This window comes from Hemitrygon akajei, chromosome 10, assembly GCF_048418815.1.
Source record: "Hemitrygon akajei chromosome 10, sHemAka1.3, whole genome shotgun sequence".
NCBI lineage: Eukaryota > Metazoa > Chordata > Chondrichthyes > Myliobatiformes > Dasyatidae > Hemitrygon > Hemitrygon akajei.
Window position 1 is genome coordinate 152,137,623 of NC_133133.1, and position 25,964 is coordinate 152,163,586.

At 39.4% G+C, this 25,964-nt stretch overlaps 1 protein-coding gene across 1 annotated transcript; it reads right to left on the reverse strand.

Annotated features, from left to right (window-relative positions):
* Positions 1 to 7,374: 7,374 nt before the first annotated feature.
* On the reverse strand, positions 7,375 to 25,661 carry atp6v1e1b (ATPase H+ transporting V1 subunit E1b). The gene is made up of 9 exons (XM_073059405.1): positions 25,411 to 25,661; positions 21,965 to 22,030; positions 14,337 to 14,446; positions 14,066 to 14,132; positions 11,304 to 11,393; positions 10,852 to 10,920; positions 10,087 to 10,181; positions 8,234 to 8,321; positions 7,375 to 7,859 (listed from the first exon to the last, which is right to left on the reverse strand). The coding sequence occupies exons 1-9, from the start codon at positions 25,441 to 25,443 to the stop codon at positions 7,797 to 7,799; spliced, it is 681 nt and encodes a 226-aa protein (XP_072915506.1). The 5' UTR covers positions 25,444 to 25,661; the 3' UTR covers positions 7,375 to 7,796.
* Between the last annotated feature and the right edge of the window lie 303 nt (positions 25,662 to 25,964).

A 25,964-nucleotide genomic window follows, 5' to 3' on the forward strand; every position in this document is an offset into this window, starting at 1 on the left:
AACTGAACAGAAAATCCCAACAGGTGCTGCTTTAAACCTCGTGTCTCTCGTTTCACATAACCGTTCCTCTAGCCTGAAATGTATTTGAGTATTGAATGCAGATGTATACTTGTAAGTTGAATAGAATAGCTGATAAACTAACGTATAGTTACAGATATAAGGTGCTACTCCACATCTCAATACAAAATGAGAAAATACTTTAAAGGACTACTTTGAATTGTTAAATAAAAAGACAGCCTCATTGTCCATAATACCTAGGAGCAGATTAGTTCATTTGGCTCACTGCGTCTGCTCCACAATTCGATCATGGCCGATTTATTTTCACTCTCAACCCCATTCTTCTGCCTTCTCCCCATAACCTTTGACACCCTTACTAATCAAGTACCTATCAATCTCGGCTATAAAAATACCCAGTGACTTGGCCTCCACAGCTGTATCTCATTAAGAGTTTGAAGAGAACTGCTATGTCTCCAAAGACTCTCACAATGTATACAGGTGTACCGTGGAGAATATTCTAACTGGTCGCATCACCATCTGGTACGGTGGGGCCTCTGCACAGGGTCAGAAAGAGCAGCCGGAAGTTGTAAATGGTGCCAGCTTCATCATCCCCACCAGCCTCCCCAGCATCAAGGACAACCTTCAAAAGACACTTCAAGAAGGTGCATCCATCATTAAGGACCCCCATCACCCAGAACTTGCCCTTTTCTCATTGCCATCATTGAAGAACCTGAAGACACACACTCAACGTTTCAGGAACAGCTTCTTCCCCTCTGTCATCAGGTTTCTGAATGGACAGTGAATCCATGGATCCTACTTCACTATGTTTTTGCACTGCTTTATTTTTTTTATATATTTCTTAGTGATTTATAATTTTCTTTATTATTATGTACTGCTGTCACAAACAATAAGTTTCACAACCTATGCCAGTGACATTAAAACCTGATTCTGCCCTCTAGCCCTGTACTCGCCCACTGTTGGAAGCATCCTCTCCACATCCACTCTATCAAGGCCTTTCAATATTTGGTATGTTTCGATGAGATTTCCCCTCATTCTTTTAAACTCTAGCAAGCACAGGCTCAGAGCCATCAAATACTCCTCATACCTCCATCATCCCAGGCTCATTCTTATGACCCTCTTGAATGCTAGCAGATCCTTTCTTTGATACAGGGCTGAAAACTGCTCACAGTACTAATTATTAGTATTGGAAATATCAATAGGTATCACCGATCACTTCATGTTTTGTATCTTTTGGCCAAAATGGTAAAATATTGTAATATTTGAAAGAGATTCAATTCATTTGCAAACTAGAATCTTGAACTTAAAGCAAATTAAATGGGGTAGATAGAGGCAGATTTGTTAAGGTGGTTTCTGAAAGTGGGTTAAAAGCTTTCACAGTTAATATACAATGGCAAAAAGATGTTTTGTACTTTTCACTGAGAAGTATAAACTCTGCAGGTAAAGTGACTACCTGTTCCTGGCCAAAGGGGGTTAGATTAAAACAAGTTTTTAAGTGCTATTGAGCACAGTAGTGAGTATGCAGATTGAACAATATAAGAAGCAGAAGTAAAGGACCAAAAGTTGATAAAAAGGAGTTAGAATGTAACATTACAAAGAAATACTGTAAAATTATGATATTGCATTAAGTCCACATCCCACAAGTACCTAGGCCTGGATAATGGGCAGGTTTTGCTGCATTTGATTGTGGATTGCTTCACTGTCTGAGGAATCAAATAGTACTGAACACTGTGCAATCATCAGGGAACATCCCTAACTCTGATCTTACCAACCAAGGAAGGCAATTGATGAAGCAGATCTGGCCTAAGACACCTTGTTTGTCTGAGATAATTGATCACAACCACCTTCCTCTGTGCGAGGTATGATTCCAATGAACAGAAGGCACCTTGTTGCCATACACGATCAAATGATGCCTTTGCATCAAGGGGCAGTTACTCTCATTGCCCTTCTGGAGTTCATCTTGTTTGCTTATGTTTCGACCAAGGCTCTAACGATGCCAGGAGCTGAATGACTTTGCTGGAACCCAAACTGAGCTTCTGTGAGCAATTTTCTTTTCAAATCATCCATGCTGATTCTGCATAATCACATTGTTAATTTCAAAATGCCTTCTTTTTACAACATCCTTAAGGATGAATTTTAGCATTTACTTGTAGCATGCCCCGAAAGCGTACCGCCTCTTGTTTACTCTAATTTTTTAAGCCAGATGTTACATTTACTACCTTCAGAATCTACTCAATAAAAGGAAGATTATTGCTAATACATCCATTATCTCTGCAGTTAACTCTTCCAGAATTCTGGGTTGCAAACTGTCAAATCTAGTAGATTGTTTGCCTCCATTTCCTTTTTTCTCTTCAGTGATACTGATTACTCTGGTTATTTCTATCAGGCCTTTCAATCTCCACCATTTCTACCACATTAATTGTTTTCTAAAGTGAAAACAGATTTTTTAAAGAATATTAGTTTAAATGTCTCAGCATTTTTTTTTGGAAGATTAGTTAGCTTAGTCTTGATCTTCAAACCCAAGTATCCAATAAGAGAAAATCCATCTATCACCCTCAGACACTTAATGGCATTATCATTACTGAATCCCCCACTATCAATACTCTGAGATTACCATTGACTAGAAGTCGAAATGGAGGAGCCATGTACAGTACATATGGGCCGGGCGGAGTAGCTTGTCACCCAGGTAACTTGCCTCCTAACTCACCTGTCCAGCAACTACAAGGCTCAAGTCAGGAGTGTAATGAAATATTCTCCACTTGGCTGGATGAGTGCAGCTTCAACAACACTCAAGAAAGTGAACATCATGCAGGACATACTAGCTATGTGCAACATAGGCACCTCTTTCACAACCCTTCACTCACTACACCACAGACACACCATAGCACACCAGTGCAGGAGGTACTGCAGCAACTCACCAAGACTCTTAAGACAGCACCTTCCAAACCTACAACCCCCAGCAGCTACAGGGACAAGGACAGCAAAAGCAGAGCTACACTACCACCTGGAATTTGCCTTCCAAGTCACATACTTGATGCACCATCAATAACTCTCGGAGACGTGAGTTAAGGTAGGCTTTTATTGGCTGGAAGAAAGCACAAGCAGCAAGCGACCACCACACAACATCCTGGAGACTGAGGGAGGAGCAGTGCCTCCAATCGCCTTTATACAGGGGTCTGTGGGAGGAGCCACGGGAGCAGTCAGCAGGGGACGTGTTCAGACAGGTATTTGTAGTTCACCACAATACTTGGAAATTTATCACCATTGCTAGGTCAAAATACTGGAGTCCTTGCCCTGGCAGCATTGTGGGTGTACCCACACTTCCAGGACTGCAGCAGTTCAAGTTGGAAGCCCACCACCACCTTCTCAAGGCCAACTAGGTCTCAGCCTATGCAGCCATATCCCCTGGGAAAAAAAAGCTGGAAAGGAACAAATTAATATTTATTGTAGCAGATCACCCCAGTTTTTCATTGGATATACAGTTGGCCCTCCTTATCCACGGGGGATTGGTTCCTGAAACCCCCCCAGATACCAACAAACGCAGATGTTCGTCCCTTATATAAGATGGCGTAGTATTTGCATATAACCTACGCACATCCTCCCGTATGCTTTAAATCATCTCTAGATTACTTACAATATCTAATACAATGTAAATGCTATGTAAATAGTAGTTATACTGTATTGTTTAGAGAATAATGACAAGAAAAAAGTCTGTACACGAGACGCGAGGTGAACAATGCTCAAACGAGTGCTGGAGAAAGAACGTCCGGGTTTTCCCGTCGGTTGAATCCGCATGTGGAACCCGCGGATAAGGAGAGCCAACTGTATTGGGTCAAATGACCGAAATGTTCAGTGTTTGGGGAAGAAAAAAAAAGATCAGAACTGATGGAGAAATATTGAAGGTTTATTGACCTGGACAATACCTCATGGTGAAGGAGGGGGAAAAAAGAGGCCATGAAAGAGTTTGAAAATAAGGATAAGACTTTTATCAAGGCAATTCTTATTATATTGGTTGAAAAGAAATCATTTGACATCACTTCTGGAACTACCAGCAGTTAAAGTGGGGTTGGGGTCGGGGTCAGAGTATAAGCTTATGCACAAATGGAGTTCAGAATCTACCCTTGGCCAAAATTAGCAAAACCTCAATGGATATCTTTATAGAAATGACAATGAAGAATAGAGCAGGCTAACCAGGTTACATTTGTTTTGATTGAACAGGAACAATACAAGAGAATTACTTACCATTAACTTTTTAATTATTTTCTCCCTTAGTAATCCAGTTAAGTGTATGGTGGGTTTTGTGCAGTGGCATATTGCAAGGAAAAAACTAAAAATAAATCTTTAAATGAATAAGAATTAGGGTCAGGGAGCTACAAGAAATGCAATATTTAAATAACTGAAGAGCACGTGACAAACTGAGGGAGGACTAAAAACAGCCAAGGAATAAATAGAAAGAGTGTGAATGTTGGAAGACGAACAGTGCTGATACATAAAAGTTAGTTTATATAGAGATACTGTGTTATAAATAATGAGACAATTCAACAACCATTATATATTTAAAAAAATAGAATCATAGAAACAGGCCCTTTAGCCAACTAAGCCCCACTAGTCATCAGGCACCCAGTTACACTAATCCCGCAGAAATCTCATTTTAACACTCCACGTTCCCACAAACTCACCAGAATTCTACCGACCTACTAGAAGCTACCTACAAATTGGCTCACCAACCTGCAGCTCTTTGGCGTGGGAGGAAACCAATGCGGTCAATATGAAAACATGTAAATACTGCAGAGAGCACCAGTGGTTAGCATTGAAGCCAGGTTACAGAAGCTGTGAGGCAAGCAGTGTCACAGTTTGTGAAGCATGACTGCAGAGGAAAATTAATTGTTCTGGAAATTAAACATTGCATAATTGCTTTATAGAAGAGCGAGGCAAATGGGAGACTAGCTGTACTTAAGATAGAACTTGCAAAAGAACAAAGTAGCTGTCAATCAGCTGGAGAGAACTAGAATGCATAGTAATTGTAAAAGCAAACTGATTGTTTATCTGTGGATTTACTGAATAATGGGATAGAAAAATCATCACAAAATAGGAAAATATTAATAAGCTTCTCCATAGGGTGATTTTATGCATCCTAACTTCACAAGAAACGTTGGCATGTAGAATTTGCTACCTCTGGGAGAGGTAGATTATAAAAAGCAAATAACTTATTCTGGTAGGAGGTGGCTTGAGTGCACATCTTTCTAGGCAGGCTCCTGCGATTGAGGATAACGTACCTCTACTCAAGCTCTGTAGGTTCTGAAGATTGTTAATAAGGATAATAGGGAAATCAGACACTTCCACTAATGAGGCAAAAGCTCCCAATGAGGCCGGCAGGCAGATAAATGTGTGAAATGACGCATTTCACTTTTGTAAAATGTTAGCTATGGACTAAAAAAATTCTAGAATTCAGATGGAGTGACAACCGTGTATATACAATTATAGTACGCAACTTGACAAGAACCCACAAGTATCATTGGTAATGATAAAAATTGCACATATCCAGCTGCCCTTTGTGGTGAATTACAAGTAGGCCACTCAACAGTTAAGGTGATTGCAACCTCATCTCCCCATTTCCATGCAGTCACACCAGGGCTCAGTCTTCCATACATAGGGTGTTCTAGAAAATACCAGGAGAAAGAATAGAGATATTTCCAAGTAAGGACAACATCAAGCCCTGTAAAAAATATCAAGTTTCAATAACTACCACCATCTTCCAAACAAGGCCTCCCTCAACCTATCACAGGGTCCAAGCTAGTGAATTTTTAAGTTGCAGGGTTTCCCAACCTAAGATCCATGCATTAGGGTCTATAGTATAATACTACAGCTGTCAGTGAAAGTTTGTATCCAAAAAAAGTCAATATAATATTTGCCTTAACGGTGTTATTACTTTCAATAGACAATAGGTGCAGAAGTAGACCATTCGGCCCTTCGAGCCTGCACCGCCATTTTGAGATCATGGCTGATCAATTACTATCAATACCCGGTTCCTGCCTTGTCCCCATATCCCTTGATTCCCCTATCCATAAGATACCTATCAAGCTCCTTCTTGAAAGAATCCAGAGAATTGGCCTCCACTACCTTCCGAGGCAGTGCATTCCAGACCCCCACAACTCTCTGGGAGAAGAAGTTTTTCCTTAACTCTGTCCTAAATGACCTACCCCTTATTCTCAAACCATGCCCTCTGGTACTGGACTCTCCCAGCATCTGGAACATATTTCCTGCCTCTATCTTGTCCAATCCCTTAATAATCTTATATGTTTCAATCAGATCCCCTCTCAATCTCAATTCCAGCGTGTACAAGCCCAGTCTCTCTAACCTCTCTGCGTAAGACAGTCCAGACATCCCAGGAATTAACCTCGTGAATCTACGCTGCACTTCCTCTACAGCCAGGATGTCCTTCCTTAACCCTGGAGATCAAAACTGTACACAATACTCCAGGTGTGGTATCACCAGGGCTCTGTACAAATGCAAGAGGATTTCCTTGCTCTTGTACTCAATTCCCTTTGTAATAAAGGCCAACATTTCATTAGCCTTCTTCACTGCCTGCTGCACTTGCTCATTCACCTTCAGTGACTGATGAACAAGGACTCCGAGATCTCTTTGTATTTCTCCCTTACCCAACTCTACACCGTTCCGATAATAATCTGCCTTCCTGTTCTTACTCCCAAAGTGGATAACCTCACACTTATTCACATTAAACACCATCTGCCAAGTATCTGCCCACTCACCCAGCCTATCCAAGTCACCCTGAATTCTCCTAACATCCTCATCACATGTCACACTACCACCCAGCTTAGTATCATCAGCAAATTTACTGATGTTATTTTCTATGCCTTCATCCAAATCGTTAACGTAAATGGTAAACAGCTGTGGTCCCAATACCGAGCCCTGTGGCACCCCACTAGTCACCATCTGCCATTCCAAGAAACATCCATTCACTGCTACCCTTTGCTTTCTATCTGCCAACCAGTTTTCTATCCATGTCAATGCCTTCCCCCGATGCCCTGAGCTTTGATTTTACCCACCAATCTTCTATGTGGGACCTTATCAAATGCCTTCTGAAAATTTCATGTTAGCTTTGTATGCAAGAACATAAAGATTGGTTTGAACATCACTTCCCAATCTCTTGGCATTTAAAATTTATCCACACTTCCAGTTTGTGCACCCCAGTTCCCCCTTTTGTTTCCCCATATGCTCTGTCCATAATACAGATTTCACCTGTATGCCCAAGAATGACGCGCTTGGAATGGTAAATAAGTGGTAATCACGTAGCTTAGAGCAATCTCTCCATCTGATATAATCACAAACAACACTATGTTCAGGATCCAGTAAAATCTTTAATTCAGAACCACATATACAGACATTACCTGAAACACAAACCTCTATTACAATTTAAATAGTGTGAGATCAATCTCAGTAACACTGGGTGCAATACATCTTCTACAAACTTCAATGCTGTATTTGAGATGGCAGAATGAAAGCCAAAATTTTAATTGACGTTTTGTTCACACTTGGGAAAAACAGATTTATGTACACACAAAAACTGAAGCAATTCCAATAATACAGATTTTCTGGCAATTTTCATCAGCCAGATGCAGCAAACATTTAATGGAGAGAAACTACTGAATGAAGCAGTTTCAGACACATGCAAGAACAATGGATTATTTCCCTTCAGTACAACTTGTACATCAATTTTCAACGTGGCTTGTGCCTCAATCCAGAAACTTTATGCATAGCATTTAGTCCAAGAATCTCCGGTTTTGATTAGCACCAAACAAATTTACACGGATTTCTGGCATCATCTGAAATATACAAAAAGGTGAAGCTGATTTATGCATTATTCCAATTGCAATCCAATCAAACATTACTATCGTATAAAGTTTAAGAAAGCTCCATAACAATTCACTTTGAAACCACTGTTTTCCCTACTCTTCCACTCAAATTGGAACAATACTGCCTGGATTTCAGTCACCACACAAGGCATGGACAAAAAAAAAACCAGAAAAGTGGAGCAAGACTGAAGCAGGAACTGCACAAGTACCAAATAAGGATCAGGAGAGGGGAAGGGACACATTTACTCAATGCAGTGATTTTTAAAAAAAAAAATCTACTTGAAGTAAGTGATTTGCTGATATTCCACCCCAACTAAAAAATAGCTTTAAAAACCATTCCTTACTTGCTGTGCAATGAGCTCCAATCTACTCTCCAAAGTATTGGACACCTTGATTTTCCCAGAAGAATTATACATTTCAATACCTCCGGCACTGTTTGGAAAAAAATGTTTAATTAACAACCTTATTTCATGTTTATGTACATATAATATCAGTTGATTATTACACAAAAATGCAGTGGTAACTTTCATTACTAAAGGCTATTCACACTGAATTGACTGGGAAAAGGCTTTGGTGTTAAACAGCCAATGAAGAGTGGAGGAACAGAAATATTTTCAAAGTACAGGCAGTCCCTGAGTTACGAACGTCCGACTTACAAACAACTCGTACTTACAAACAGCCTGCGTATATTAAAACTTCATCGGCTCGAGGAGGAGAACGCCGTCTGCCATTTTAAGTCGGATCACCTTGCCGTTAACACTGTTGAATGTGTAACTTTGTATTTGGCTTAAATTTTTCTTAGCAAGATTCACCCTGACCCCCCCACCCTTTCCAGTCAGCACTGCCCCCACTTGTCCATTTTAACCTGTCTCAGTGCAGCTGGACTTCAGGACCCGGGGGAGCTCGGGTCAGGACCCGCCACCTGCAGCTGCTGCTGAATCCGCAGTGTTTCTGCTCCGTTGACGGAAAACGATCACAATTGAAAATAAAGTGGAAATAATAAAGCGATCAGAAAGAGATGAAACGCCATCGTTCATTGGAAAAGCGTTAGGCTGCAGTCGGTGAACGATCGGAATAATTTTAAAGGATAAAGTGAGAATAATGGAGCATGTGAAAGGCCCTGCTCCAATGGAAGCTACAATTATTACTAAGCAACGCGGTGGTTAATTATTGAAATGCATACGTTTCTTAAGTGTTTTACATGCACAGAAAGGTGAAATATATACTATATATCAAGACAAACTTTTGACTAACTGATGCTAAATAATACCGGATGTACTTGTTCCGACTTCAAATCCGACTTAAAGACAAACTTAGCAACGGAACTCATTCGTAACTCAGGGACTGGCTGTACAAATCATCCAGAAAAAAAAAATTATGTCAAACAAATTGCCAACTCTCCCACATGTACTCTGCTACTTCAATGACCACTAGTATCACTTTAGTTATTGTCCTCCAGGTTTCTCGTTAGGGAAGTTATAGTAAATACCTATTAAACTAAAGCATGACTTCTCTCTCTCTAAAAAAGGTTCCCGAGCATGCTTTATCCCCGCTAATCAAGGGATGATCATCTGCTTTGCTGTTTTTAAATTCTGACAGATTGAAATTATCTTAAAACTTTTGTACAAAGATATTAATCATAGTTCTTTTACTTGTACCACTGGAAAGATTTTCAGAAACTGTAACAAAATCCACAGCTAAATAAACTTTCAAAAATAGCCTTTGAATTTGATGTGCAAGCCACAAAATTGCTCTATTTCCTAAGTAACAGATTTCAAACTAAACGAGTAACCTTCTTAAATGATTAATAGCACTGAATTACAAGGCTAATATATACTGCGCCAGTAAATTCTAATTGAGATCATACAACTTGTTGTGAAGTACTGATGCAGAGCAGTTTACATTTGGAAGTCCAAGGCAAACTTCATACTGGAATGCAAGTGATATTTACATGTTGCCTATATAGGACTTGGACAAGACATAATCCTTGGTTAAAGATTCAAAAAAAATAATGGATGAAGAATCTGAAAAACCAAATGCAAAATCATCTTTTTAATATTTGATTATCAAATGATAAAGGGGATAGATATTGAATCAAGATTAGTGCACAAATTTTAGAATACAATTTATAAAAACACTACACATTAATAAAATAAACCAAGCCTGTCTCTGCAAAAGGGAAAATGTTGATGCTTACATGTCTTCTGGGAGAAAGTTTTCCTGGTCAATGTGAATTTCAATGTCCTTATTTACACTTTTCTTGTAAATGGGAACATTCCTGCTGATAGAAGCCTGTTTGAAATTAAACAAATTAATATTTTTACCACTATTCAACTTGAAATAGATGGTATTACAGCCACTTCACTCAAAGATGGAAGCAGAGTTAGTTATTTTTATTACAATACAAATACAGGAATATGGAAAAAGATAACACAATGCAGCATTCTGTCCATGTTACACTATTATTTTGGAAATGTTATTAAGTACACAAACAGCACATCAGCATGCTCTTAATTGCCATTCCTGTGGAAAATGCTAAATGGCTCAGCTCAAGCCATTGCATTGGCAATTTACAAGTTGAACCTAATGCAGCTTTACAAAAGCTATATACACCTCCATTTTACAGTAAATGACTTTAAAATTTCATTGCCTTCAAAACAATCACCAATTCATCACTATTCACTAAAACACTATGCAGTTTTGAAAGCTGTGGGGTTGTTGGGGAAAAAGTGCATCCTGGAAAGAGAAAATTGAAGGTTACTCATGAACTTCAAACCAAATGGGAAGCACCCAGCTAAATATATTTAATAAAAGACAAGGCAAAATGGACAAGCCAAGTAGAAACTCAGCTTTCTTAAAGCATTTCACAATAATACAGGATGGGCATTCAAAGCATTTTAATTACAATCACAGATAAATAATCTCATTGTGAAAGTCTTGAATAAAGCATTTGCTTCATTACCTTAACCAACTCAACATCTTGTTTGCGGCAACGAATAATCACCACAGGTTCCAAGAGTTGGTAAAAACCCTACAATAGAAGAAGTTGTATTTTTCATCATCAATTTCTGGGGCCACATTTTTCATTGCATATGAACATGGTAAACTCAAATTGAGAATAACTTTTAGAAGATTATATAATGTAAACTATTCACTTCATAACTGGATGTTCTGAAGATTATTTCCTAACAATAACGAAGCATTACTTTCAAGTTTGGGGCTTTTCCAAGTTTTTAAGTCCATAGAGACAAACTATGAATACATTCATTTATCTAATCCTCCTCTCCTTTCCCTAGCTGCGAGAGAAACCAGTCATGTTAACATGATATCAAATGTGACAGGGAAGGTACTGTACGTTATGCAGCCAAGTACAAAAACACTAACCCATTGTCTAATTTGCCATGCTGTTTTTACCTGCAGTAAAAGTCCATCCAGAAGACTCCGATATTTGGTAGAATCTTTTGCTACTCTGCTCAGTCTCTGTCTGGCTTCATTCAACAGACCCTAGAAACCAAAACACAGCATCCATTAAGGGAATACAAAACATGGAAAAATTAGCAAATAGAGAAAACTCAAATAGTTGCAAATACTAGCTGGTGCTATTTCACAAGGCCAGTGTGGGATCTGGGATACATCAAATCCAAAAGCCTATTCCAGTTGACTGCTGGTGACAATTGGTGTTCCACCAGGGTCAGTATTGGGACCACTTCTTTCCACATAATAGGGTTGTATCTAGCCCAGTTTAGATAATGGAATTGATGACATCGTGATCAAGTTTGCAGACAATACCAAAGGTAGGTGGAGGGGCACAATGATGAGGAAGCAGAGTCTGCAGAAGGACTCGGACAGACTGGGAGAATGGGCAAAGCGGCAGATGGCATTAACATAGGGAAGTGTATGGTCACACACTGTGGTAGAAGGAATAAAGGTGTATGCTATTTTCTAAATGGGGAGAAAATTCAAAACTTAGAGGTGCAAAGGGCATTGAGAGTCCTTGTGCACGATTTCCCAAAGGTTACCTTAGAGGTTGAGTAGGTGGTAAGGAAGGCAAATGCAATGTTAAAGTTCATTTCGAGAGAACTAGAATACAAGAGCAAGAATGTAATGCTGAGACTTTACAAGGCATAGGTCAAACCACATTTGGAGTATTGAGTAATTTTGGGCCCCTTATCCAAGAGAAAAAAATAAATGTACTGAAATTGGAGAGGGCCCAGAGGTTCATGGGAATGATTCTGAGATTGAAAGGGTAAACATACGATGAGTGTTTGTTGGCTCTGAGCCATATTCATTGTTCAGAAAAATGAGGGGGGAAATCTCATTGAAACCTATCAATATTGAAAGGCCTAGACAGAGTAGACAGAGAGGGAATATTTCCTATAGTGAAGGAGTTAAGAGCCAGAAGGTACAGCCTCAGTCTGGAGGGACATCCGTTTAGAACACGAGAAAGAATTTCTTAACCAGAGGGTGGTGAATCTGTGGAATTCATTGCCACAGATGGCTGTGGATAACATGTTATTGAGTATAATTAAAGCAGAGATTGACAGGTTTATGGTTAGTCAGTGGGTCAGGAAGAAGGCAGAAGAATGGTGTTGAGAAGGATAATAATCAGCTATAATGGAACGGAGGACTAGGCCTGATGGGCCAAGTGGCCTAATTCTGCTTCAATGTTCCTTATGGTCAAACAGGGTGCAAATTTAAATGCAAACATGAACAGGTAAAACACAAAAATCTCAAATATTGATGGGTACCTTATTGTGAAGGCTATAAAGATATACATTTTTAAAGGTGCACATTCATTAACTGTAATTTAATATTTTTACAAGATAATGCCAAGGCCACACCCAGAGTACCACACACAGATCTGGTTACCCTGTTGTAAATATGTCATCAAGTGGGAAAGAGAGCAAAGAAAATTTACAAGAAAGTTGCCAAGTTATAGGGAGAGGTTGAGTGGGGCAAGACCATTCATTGGAATGCAGGAGGCTGAGAAGGACCCCAGGTGTAGAAAATCATGAAGGACACAGATCAGGTGAATGCAGAATCTTATTCCCAGAGAAAGGATTCAAAGACTACTGGGCATAGGTTTAAGGAGAGGGGGAAAGTCTTAATAGGGACTTAATAGTGGAAAGAGCTACCAGAAGAAGCAGTTGGCTAGATACATTAAAACATTTGAAAGACACTTAGTCAGGTACATGGATGGGAGGTTTAGATGGGTTAGGGGCCAAACACAAGAAAATGGGGCATGCATAGATGGGCATCTTGGTCAGCCGTTTCCATCATTTATTACTGTCTAAACGACTGAAAGCCATTTGCCTCTGATGTCATCATTTGCACAATTTTAACTGTTTTTGGAACACACTGGCTCAATAGCTACGACAGGTGATTGATAAGTTCGTGGCCTAAGGTAGACGTCAATTTTAGAAAACCTAGCACATTTATCTTTCAACGTAGTCCCCCCCTACATTTATACATTTAGCCCAGCGGTCATGAAGCACAAGGATCTTGGACCTCCAGAAACTGTCCACAGATGGGTAATTGATAAGTTCGTGGCCTAAGGTAGGAGGAGATGAGTTATACAGCTCTCGTTACATGCACGTGCAGGTCAACTCTGATTATGCAGAAAGTTTGAAGTTAATAACTCACCAGGGGTGATTGATGAGTTTGTGGCCTAAGGTAGAAGGAGATGAGCTGTTTGGCAAAAGCATTTCAACCCAAGATCAAGAGCCCTATTCACAGAACCTTAATTTGTAGGCAAAGGGAACACCAGCCAATTCTTTTCACTCCATCCATTTGAAATGGAGTATCAACTGTTAAAGAATGGCTTGACATGAGAAATATTAGAAGGCACAGGGTTAAGGAGAGAGGGAAAATATTTAAGGAATGTTAGAAGTTTTAAAAAAAATATATATATACAGACACACAGCACTAGTGCCTGGAATACACTGCCAATGGGAGATGGTAGAAGCAAACAAAATAGCAATGTATAAGGAACACTAGACAGACATGAGCAAGCAGGAAATAGAAGGATACAGACCACAAAAAAGTAGACAGAATTAGTTAAATGGTCAGTGTAGAAATGATAGACCAAAGGATCTTTTCCTGCGCTGTTATAACTATATTCTCTGATGTTAATACCCATGCAATAATTCAGTTTTTGTACATGTTATTAGTCTTACCGAAATCAGATCATCTCTGGCTTTGAGAACTTTCAATCTAGCCTGGTTCAATAAATTGGACATTTGACTGAAGCAAAAGAAAAACAAAGTCACTTCCATATCCAACAAGAATCTGAACAAATTACATTGTGAGATATCCAGTGTAGTAACTGTAGCAATCAAAATAAGTATGGTTACCTTTACACTCTGAATGGTTTTGAACATAAAAAACCGAATGTGAATCAAGAGACAATGGAAAAAGTCACCATTAAATACTTTACATGGTATTTACATTTTCTTCTGCTGCTCAATTTGCTTTTCCTTTTTCTCATAATACTCCATGATCTTCAACCTTTGAGTCTGTACAAGCCGACCCTTCTCAATGTTAAATTCTTCTTCTGCCTGCACACAGATTCAAAACATCTTCAATATCAAGACGATATCAGACTGATGATCATAAACAAGAAATTCTGCAGATGCTGGCAATCCAAAGCAGCACATACTCGATGCTGGACGAGTTAGCAGGTCAGGCAGTATGATTGAAATGAATAAATGATTGACATTTTAGGCCAAGACCCTCCTCAGGACTAGAAGGATAGTTTATGTCAATCATTTATTCATTTCCATCGATTCTGCCTGACCTGATGAGTTTGCAGCATTTGTGCGTGACACTGATTATCAGTTGTATAAACATGTTCTTCTGCATACGCTCCACAAAACATTTTAAAACGCACATACTTGTAAATAGATAGTAATCGTGAAGGAGTGTTGCTTCAGTATTCATACTCCTTGTATCTAGTTTCCTAGAATATACCACAGCAGTCTGTTCACAGGGTCATTGGCGTCCAATCAATTTTCATTTTTCTAACATTCCTCTTTGTGAAAGACAACTACAGATATTGATATACATTTAAAGGACAAACTACTTAACTTACTAGTAAATTTAGGCACTGTAAAATTCACTTCATTTTCCTCCTGCTGCTGGACATTCACAATGTATTCAATTGTGATCCAAAGATCACAGCATTTACTCCCCATCTTGTTACCCAGAAAGACAGGCACACCAACTTCTGCAACCGAAGTGTTTCATGTTCCCAAAAATCTAGGTCAGATGGCCACCAACAACACAGCAAAATGGAGTGCACCAGTCCTTACTTCTGAAACAGTACTACAGCAAGTATTGTCTGCAATAGAGACCCGAAAGGTGTGTAACCAGGACAAAATATCAGGCGTTTTATCGCCCATCATCAGAACCAAAGATGCAGAAAAAGGGAGTTGGGAAACCAGAGACTTCCAGTGTAGCATTCTAATGAGTACACAAGGTGAGGGGGAAAGAGTGAAATGTAGATTCCTCCAAGATTCAGATTCCTGATGCATCAGGAATTATTCTAGGTAGGATGGAACTATACAACCAGACCAATGAATAGATTAATTGAAGAAAACGTCGAAGGTTTCAAAGATGCATTTAATGTCAGATAAATGTATACAGTATACATCTTGAAATGTGCTTTTTCTTCACAAGCATCCACAAAAACAGGAATGCCCCAAAGAATTACTGACAGTTAAGTGTTGGCACCCCAAAGCACCCCCCACAACATGTAAGCAGCAACAAAGCAACTATCCCCCTCCCCCCCACCAGCAAAAAAAATAGCATCGGCAACCCCCCACCACCAAGCACTCAAGTGTGCAGCAAAGCATCGATAAAGACACAGACTTGCAGTACCCCAAAGACTAAATGTTCACCCAGGAATTTGACATTCCACAGGCTTTCTTCCTAATAATGTGTCTCCATTTCACAGTGAGAGGGGAGACATACCAAACAATTCACTGATTTATGATGTTAAAAGTGATAAAATACATAATGAATTAAATCAAAAGTGTATTAATCACTGGTACCTTTCATCCTCATTTAAATTGGCATTCAGGATATTTGTTATACGGGAACAGGCTACGTTTGATGTAGAAATATACAAGGGCTTGAATAAATATCACAGTAAACATGTCCTAGAGCTTGGTGATCACATCATGACAGAATTTAGCATCCAGTTTGAATGCTAGGTCAGAAGTAACTTAAACTCGAGGGATTCTGAGGATTGAATTCATTGAAGTGAACTGGCTCTGTTGATAAGCACAACAGACAAGCAGTGACAGACACTTATGATTACGGTCTTACAGAAAAGCAAATCTAACAAAGAGGAAAGATTTTAAATGAGGAATGCAAGGAAGTGAACCGAACAAAAAAAGCTTAAGAATAAGCTGAAAAAGAAAGTGGCAAGTGGTTGTTGCAAGTCCAAAGTCTACAAAGAACAGAGTCCAGAGTGAAAAAAAATCACTAAAAATAAACAGACCAAAAATAAAAACTGAAAATAAGAGCTACAAAGAATGTACAAACCCCATTTCCAGAAAAGTTGGGATATTTTCCAAAATGCAATAAAAACAAAAATCTTTGAAATGTTAATTCATGTGAACCTTTATTTAACTGACAAAAGTACAAAGAAAAGATTTTCAATAGTTTTACTGACCAACTTAATTGTATTTTGTAAATATACACAAATTTAGAATTTGATGGCTGCAACACACTCAACAAAAGTTGGGACAGAGTTAAAATAAGATTGAAAAGTGCACAGAATATTCAAGTAACACCGGTTTGGAAGATTTCACATTAAGTAGGCTAATTGGTAGCAGGTGAGGTATCATGACTGGGTATAAAAGTAGCGTCCATCAAAGGCTCAGTCTTTGCAAGCAAGGATGGGTCGTGGCTCACCCCTTTGTGCCAAAATTCGTGAGAGAATTGTTAGACAGTTCAAAAGGAACATTTCCCAATGCAAGATTGCAGATAATTTAAGTTTTTCAACATCTACAGTACATAATATTGTGAAAAGATTCAGAGAATTCAGAGACATCTCAGTGCGTAAAGGGCAAGGTCGGGAACCACTGTTGAATGCGCGTGATCTTTGAGCCCTCAGGCGGCACTGCCTAAGAAACCATCATGCAACTGTGACAATTATAGCCACCTGGGCTTGGGAGTACTTCGGAAAACCATTGTCACTTAACACAGTCCGTCGCTGCATCCAGAAATGCAACTTGAAACTGTATTATGCATACATCAACTCTATGCAGAAACGTCGGCGAGTTCTCTGGGCCCGAGCTCATCTCAGATGGACCGAAAGACTGTGGAACCGTGTGCTGTGGTCAGATGAGTCCACATTTCAGCTAGTTTTCGGAAAAAACGGGCATTGAGTTCTCCGTGCCAAAGATGAAAACGACCATCCTGATTGTTATCAGCGAAAGGTGCAAAAGCCAGCATCTGTGATGGTATGGGGGTGCATCAGTGTCCACAGCATGGGTGAGTTGCATGTGTGTGAAGGTACCATTGACTCTGAGGCATATATTAGAATTTTAGAGAGACATATGTTGCCATCAAGGCGACATCTCTTCCCGGGACGTCCATGCTTATTTCAGCAGGACAACGCCAGACCACATTCTGCACGGGCTACAACAGCGTGGCTTTGTAGACACAGAGTGTGTGTGCTTGACTGGCCTGCTGCCAGTCCAGATCTATCTCCTATTGAAAATGTATGGCGCATCATGAAGAGGAGAATCAGACAACGGAGACCACGGACTGTTGAGCAGCTGAAGTCTTATATCAAGCAAGAACGGACAAAATTTCCAATTGCAAATCTACTACAATTAGTATCCTCAGTTCCAAAACGATTAAGAAGTGTTATTAAAAGGAAAGGTGATGTAACACAATGGTAAACATGCCTCTGTCCCAACTTTTGTTGAGTGTGTTGCATCATCAAATTCTAAATTTGTGTATATTTACAAAATACAATTAAGTTGGTCAGTAAAACTATTGAAAATCTTTTCTTTGTACTTTTGTCAGTTAAATAAACGTTCACATGAATTAACATATCACAGATTTTTGTTTCTATTGCATTTTGGAAAATATCCCAACTTTTCTGGAAATGGGGTTTGTAGTTGGAGAAGGACGCTGGAGAATAAGAATATGCCAGAGAAGTCAAAACAAATTCATTGCATTAGCTTTATGGTACATATCACTATAAACCTTTGTATTATTACTTCACTTCCAGAGAGATAGTGACAGACTGGAAAATTGTCCATGTGATACCCAAATGTGGCAACCATAGACTAGTTAGCCAAACACCTATTATTACTGAAAAAATGGTTCCCACTTGCTATGTTCAAGGCTAGAGGACATAATCATAGCTTCAATCACCCATTTAAGGTGAGATGAGAAAGAATTACTTCTCTCCAGTTATAACCATTTTGAATTCCTTCCTTGGAAAGATAAAGATCAAATTCTTAATTTCTTTAGGAGGGGGAGTAAAACAGGGTACTAAAGACTAGATATCAACAGTGAAAATAGTACAATCTGTTATCAAGTAGTAATAAATCACTAGACCCAAGGGTTAGGGAGAGAGGGAGACAGGGCAGGAAAGTTGGATCAATTATGAAAACACCGATTGGTTAAGCTGCATGGTCTACTGTGGTTCTGACTTCATAGGGATTTTCCCATGGAATTGTTTCAGTGAGGCACAGGGGGCAAAATGTATTTTAGGGCATTAGTAAACCAACGGAGTTTACAATCAAAAAGCTTCATGCTAATTTTTCAGCTGAAATTAAAACACAATTCATTCTTAAATATCTTTGGTAGGATTTGAATTCTATTCACCAGAATAATCTAAAATGCAGTTTAGAATTGTCTGTGTGCATAAATTGGTAATCCACTAGATTTTAAGTTTTACTTCAAGCATAAACAAATGCCAAAAAGTCCATTGTGACTTTGTTATTCAACACCAGTATGGCCATGTTTCTCAGCAAATTGGAAGAACATTCCTTGCTCATTATTTGGATCATCTGAGTGTTGTGCAAGTTTCTTGGTATCAGTTCCTGCTCTTGTTGCAATAATCCAGCTACAAGACACTAAATGAGGAAGGGCCAAGAACTAAAGTAGGACAATGAGGCAAGCGGGTATCATCTGCTACATTTATAGAAATTAAAAATATTTGGAATTAAACTAACAATTAAATGTGCAGATCATACAAAAATTCTGAACAATGAAGGAAGCGGGAACCTGTTTCCTCGGTGTTGTAGTGCAATTATAGATAACTCTAACATACCTTAGGAACAGAATTAACAGGCACAGTAAAGAATAGGCAATTAATACATTTTAACTGCAGATTCAACTTCAAAGTGGCTAGTCATATCAGTAACAAAGTACAGATTAACTTTTTAATAGCATGAAACAGAAACAAAACCTTAAGCACAGTACAGGCCTTTTGGCCCACAATGCTGTGCTGAACATGCACTTCCTTTAGAAATTACCTAGGGTTACCCATAGCCCTCTACTTTTCTCAGCTGCATATACCTATCCAGGAGTATCTTAAAAGACCCTGTCATATCTGCCTCCACCACCATCGCCAGCAGCCAATTCCACTCACTCACCACTCTTTTGCGTAAAAAAAACTTATCCCTGACATCTCCTCTCTACCTACTTCCAAGCACCTTAAAACTGTGCCCTCTCATGTTAGCCATTTCAGCCCTGGGAAAAAGCCTCTGACTATCCACATGACCAATGCCTCTCATCATGTTATACACCTCTATCAGGTCACCTCTCATCCTCCACCACTGCACAGAGAAAGGGCCAAGTTTGCTCAACCTATTCTCATAAGGCATGCTCCCCAATCCAGGCAACATCCTTGTAAATCTCCTCTGCACCCTTTCTGTGGCTTCCACATCCTTCCTGTAGTGAGGCGACCAGAACTGAGCACAGTACTCCATGTGGGGTCTGACCAGGGTCCTATATAGCTCTAACATTACCTCTCTGCTCTTAAACTCAATCTCACAGTTGATAAAGGCCAAAATGATGGAAAACTAAATTGGTAAAATCCATTTACAATTTTGTTGTCTACAGAAGACAACCAATAATTACCAGGACCAGACAAAGAAGGTAGCAGGCAGGCTGGTTACTGTCTAGCAAAAACCCGTAGGTTATATAAAGATCCCATTGATTGAAAGGTAGAAAATTTAACCCCATTATTGAAGAAATGAAGGAGAGGGAGAAAAAAAAAGGTTCTAAAGAATAGCTGCCTTGATAGCAACAGTGAAAATACTACAATCTGTTATCAAGGAATAATAAATCACTAGAAACTAGTCAAACCAGAATCAGTCAATATAATTTATGAAAGGGAAATTTTGATTAATCTGTTAATGATCACAACCAGAATAATCACAGACGGAACTAATGGATGTGGTGCTCTTAGGCTTTGAGATAAAAATACCAAATGGTACCTTTAACAAAAAAAAAACATGGGATTGAGGACAGTATGCTTGTATGGACCGAGGTCTACTCGACAGAAATACACAAGAATACACATGTCACTTTCAGCAGGAATGGTGGTGGGTGGGTTGGGTGTTGTGACAAGTGGATAACAAAGTTTGGCACAGGGACAATAGCTGTTCATAAACAAAAGATTTCTATAGATGCCAGAAATCCAAAGTAACTGACAAAATGCTGGAGGAACTCAGCAGGTCAGAAGTATCTATGGACAGGAATAAAGAGTCAACGTCAGAATGAAGGTTCTCAACCCAAAACGTTCACTATTTCTCGCCATAGGTGCTCACACACACAAATAGCTGTTCACAACATCAAAGGATCCCACCCACCTTGCTCATGGACTGCCTATCCCACTCCCATAAGGGAGGAGGCCATGCAGCATCGATGCCAGGGCCACGAGACTCAAAAAAAGTTACCTTCCCCAAGCAATTAAGCTGTTCAGCACCTCCACCCACTAACCCACCCCACCACGTTACCATTTGTCAGTCATCTTATATACAGACACTCCTGTACCTAGCTTCACTTCATACTCATACAACCTATACATGATCTATCTTAAGTATTTATATATATTTTATCACTGTGTTCTATCTTATTGTATTTTATTTTGCCGCATTCGATCTGGAGTAACAATTATTTCATTTTCCTTTACACTTGTGTACTGGAAATGACACCAAACACTCTTGAATCACAAGTTGTTATAATGATTTGCATGATACAACCAAATGTGCACTGAGTCACCAAGTTTGCTGATGATACCTTGCAGAATACAAACATGGTACGTAAATAGGCAAAGGGCATGGTAGATGGAATGCGATGTGGCCAAAGCATTTATTTGAAGATACAGCAGACCTTTCCTCCTAACATACCCATGCCACCCAATTACACTGACGTGACCAATTAACCCACTAACCCATACATCTTTGGAATGTGGGAGGAAACCTGAGCACCCAGAGAAAATCCACGTAGTCAGAGAGAGAACAAGTTACTTGTAGACAGCAAGAGAATTGAAGCCAGGTTGCTGGCACTGTAATAGTGTACTAACTGCTAAGGCAAATTGCAGGAGGACTCAAATAAAAGGAAATCAAGCTTACTGAAATTATTCACACCTTGGCAAGACCATATCTGTACGATAAGCTTGTCTCCATACCCAAGAAAGAATATCCTTGTAGTAGGAGTGTAGCAAAAGCTTACTACATTCCAGAGATTATCCCATGAAGTCAGAACAAGCAGAAAGGGGAATATATTGTCAGGTCTTTAGAAGTGTGAAGGGATGTCCGAAACAAAATTCTAACAGAAGATGACAAATTAGAAGGGCAGTGATCCTTCACCCTGGATGGCTAGAACTGGGGTAGGGGGAGAAAGGGGGAGAAAGAGTCAGCTGAATCTTTGGAATTCCCTATCCAGTTGCTGAGGATACTCAAGGTAGACACGTGTTTTTTTTAATATTAAGGCAATCACGGGATTATGGGGCTACTACCCACAAGTGATGTGATGGCAGAAGAGCCCCATTGAGCTAAATAATCTTCACTAAGTCAGAAATAAAGAAAACACCTCACCTTTGCATCAATTTCTTCGGCCTTTTCATTTGCCTCCTGCTCAATGAAGGCCATCATATGTTTTATCTATAAAACAAGCAGAAAAGCACACATCATCGCTGCTATATATTATTATGTATTTTTAATACTACATAATCTTAACTTCTCTTGATCTCTTTACACACATCTTATATCCTATAAAGCAATCAGCACCTTTCTCAAAAAGTTTTAATTGATGGAATCTAATGCAGAATTGAGGTCAAGTTATAAAGCACGGCAAGTGTGCTTAAAAATAGACTAGATACAGCAGCATTGAACAAAGGACCTTTTCCCATACGAGAGAAGTTCATTTACTGGAGACTATAAAATGTATATTTATAACACAAATTTAAATGATGTTAAAACATGTCACGTTGCCTATGCTGCCCTTAGTACAAAATAATACAGAAAAGACTAGTTCTCTGGCTTCTGATTGAATGAATTCTACCAGAATTTACTACAAGAACTTTGGGAAATTTACAGAGCAAAGAGAATGAAAAGTTCTCCTTCATTTACCCAACAGAAAAGGGGAAAAAATAGAACCAAATCATTTGGTTAAGCCAAGGATTTGAGGAAGGACTGGAACAGACTTGGTTTTAACAGGTTTAGTCCTGGATGTTAACACATCAAATGACCAGTCTTGGGCCCAACAAATATGTAATCATAAGGAAAGCACACTAGCATCTGTTTTTAGGTTCGGTTTGTTATCGAATACTCTTAAACTTCCACAGGCGTACATTTGAAAGTACCCTGATTGGTTGTATTACGGTCTGATACAGCAACTTAAAGATACAAGAATACAACTAGAGAGTAGTGGACTCCACCCAATCTGACAGGCAGATTGGTAGTACCTGTATCAACAAGAGGTACGACCTCCAAGAGGCAACATCTATTAAAAGATCCCCACCATCCAGGTCATACCATCTTTTCACAGCTACCAGTCGCCAGAGCCTGAAGCTCGATACCACCACTTTCAAAAACAGCTACTTCCCTTCAACCATCCAGTTCTTAAACCAATTGACACAACCCTAATCAGAGTTTAGCAATACTATGACCACATTGCACCAAAATGGAATTTTTGTAATTGTGTTTTCTTGTAAACAAAAATGTATAATTTATGTTTGACTCAAGAATGCATGTGCCTGTAACGCTACTGGAAGTAAGTTTGCTTGCATCTGTGCATAAACACACTTGTACATACGACAGTAAGCACAAATTCTGATAGCCCTAAACTCCTGCATCTCAAATGCCATTTGGCCTGGTCAGAGCACCTAATCCACCCCTCCTCTTTTCAGCTCTTGCCTTGCCTCAACTCTACATAAAAAATACAAAAGCAAACCTTAAGATGTAAGAAAATGAATGTTACGAGGTTTTCTGCATTTACCGATATGTTTTGGACTATTCTCCCCCTCCCAGTCTTACTTTTTACTATCCTCTGTGTTTTAACCTGTTCTATCTCTTTTGTGCAAGGAGAGGGATTTGAGGGTCGATGCTCTAGTGGCGTTTTGTACGGGCAAGGTGGGGGAGGGTCTTGGGATCGATGTTTCTGTTGCATTTTTGTTAATTTTTTGTGCGGAGAGAGGGGTAGTTGAGGACCGATGTTTTTGTTGCGTTTCATGCAGGGGAGGTGGGGTTGGGGATTGACGATCGTGTTGCCGTCTTTTTGTGTGTGGGGGGTGCTGTTTCTCTCTGAACTGACTTCCATGGTTTTTCGGCCATCTGGTGAAGAATTTCAGAGTTGTACTCTGCACATACTTGGAAAATAAATGAACCTTTGAAATATCCTCGTGTAATTGATGACCAAGGGTGTGAAATTAACTGGATACTTCCATCCAGCAGCCAAGACAGAAGTGAGCTGTGTCTTTGCTGTATTATTCTTTGATCCCATGAATTCCAAACAACACTGTACTGTTAAAATCAGAATCTAACCAGACATGGGGATAGTCATTATAAGCTTACAAAACAATTATTCTATAGTGTCTTTTGTGGCACAGAATCAGATTTGGTAATATTAGTAGCCATTTATATTGCTGTGTCATGAATTTTATTAAAAAAAAATAGGTTTCATAATGCACACAAGGAACTAGAGCATTATCACAGAAATGTCATGCACCAGCAGGAACCCAAGCACAAATAGTTCCTTCTCACACCAGTACAGACAAGATTATAACTCCTTCCAACTAGGTGCTCTAGCTCAAACTAGTTTTCAGTTGCAATTCAGTCTTCTTTTGCTTACTGACAACTAGAATGTAGTTGAAATAAAAATATAAAGGAACACTAGGAAGATGCTGTTTTTGAACATTCAGTTTTTAAATTACAAAAGCTTGAAAATTAACTAAACTGCATTAAAAGGAATAGCAATGGCATTCACTGAAGTTAAACATTATCTCAACTACTAAAAGAAACAGCCATTTTAACTGCTTAATACAAATACACTGAAGTTCTGCTCAGTTTTATATGCAAGTCAGCCACAGATTCTTGCTTGTTTTTTAACTAACATCAATGAATTTTAAACGCAGTATATTTAAACTACAGGAGTACAAAAGACTTATCAATAAGAGACGGAGAGAAAGAAAATGTTGAAGTTGCGTATTTTGCATCTAAAGTTTTTACATTTGGCTTAACTTTGTTATTTCTACATAAAATATTACCAGTCTTCCCACGATATTTCCAATAGTTAATAAATATATTTCATTGCCATTGTTATCAGGGTTAGATTTCCTTTGGACATCAGAAATTCACATTGGAAATTGATTGTAAACAAGAACTAACGTAACATCACTCCAATCAAGTGGGACTGCAAAAAGAACAGGACCTTTTATGGATCTGAAAATGTACACACAATAAATTAACTAGCTAAACTTTTTCTTTCCAAAATAGACTGTGTGGAAACAAGAGCTAAAACTTCATATCACACTTGTTCATAAATACCACACAGTCCCTCACAAAAATTAGGGAAAATACATAAAATAGGAAAGCAGATAGCGAGAGGAATACCTCAACACTTAGTTAACATCGATTATTAATTTGTTCTTGCCCCAGATGGTGGAGCCCAAGTATTTCCAAAATTCCGATTGTTTTTGTTCCCACTACTGGGATATTAGTGATATAAGTTTTTTCAAATTATTAATTAACACGACGTGATATGATTTTTTTTACACTATGCACACAAACGTCATTCAATCAGTTTATCCCTCCTAGACCTTCCTCCTTACCTTCATCATTACAGATGTTTTCGGATGAAAACAGGGATATGAATTCACTCATCACCACTTGATGAAAAATAATGACCTTGCTACTTCTTGTCCCAAATAACAGCCAAGTGTCAAAGTTAAAAACAATTTTGACTAACGTGATTCAGTCAATCCCTTCTCCTTCCGCAATCCCCTGACAGCCGCCGCCGAGATCCCCCGGCAAAGCCCCCTTACCTGCTTCTGCACATCGGCGTCGCTGAGTGCCATTGTGCTGGTGGATTTTAGGCGCCGTGGAAGGAGAAAAGCAGAGGCCAAGAGGGAGGAGGGAGACAAACAGCCCTGATCGCAGGTCGAAAGGCTCCCCCAGACTACGCAAGGACTCACGCCAGCCCCGCTGCTTATAATCGGTCACCTGACCCGGCCGCCGCGGGGCGGAAACGCGCAGCGCGCGCACGCCCCGAATTTAAAGGTGACGCCTTAGGACGGGTTTTGCAGTACGTCTTCCTGCGCATGCGCCTCGCCCGCAGCACCGCCGTCCCGATTCATGAGCCGGGGATCCGCGGCTGCGCGTCATTGCGCGTGATGACGTCTATCGCCCAAAGCGTGCTGGGGATTTGGAAACCAAATAGACAGAAATAAATAAATAAATCAGTTTTCTTCATTTTAAAGCAGAAGTTATACTTTTATGTTATTGCATTAATGTTCATACATAACTACTTGCAAACTCATTTTGTTTCTTTCCACTTTGACCTTTGACCCCCACTGCCTGTGGTAACCATCTAGCAGAT

Excerpts from the sequence above, each read along its gene's own strand:
- atp6v1e1b (XM_073059405.1), bottom strand. The coding sequence starts at position 25,443 with ATGGCACTCAGCGACGCCGATGTGCAGAAGCAG. Across the intron at positions 22,031-25,410 it reads ACGCCGATGTGCAGAAGCAG|ATAAAACATATGATGGCCTT; the intron begins GTAAGGGGGCTT and ends CTTGTTTTATAG. Across the intron at positions 10,921-11,303 it reads TGGATGGACTTTTACTGCAG|GGTTTTTACCAACTCTTGGA; the intron begins GTAAAAACAGCA and ends CTTCTATTGTAG.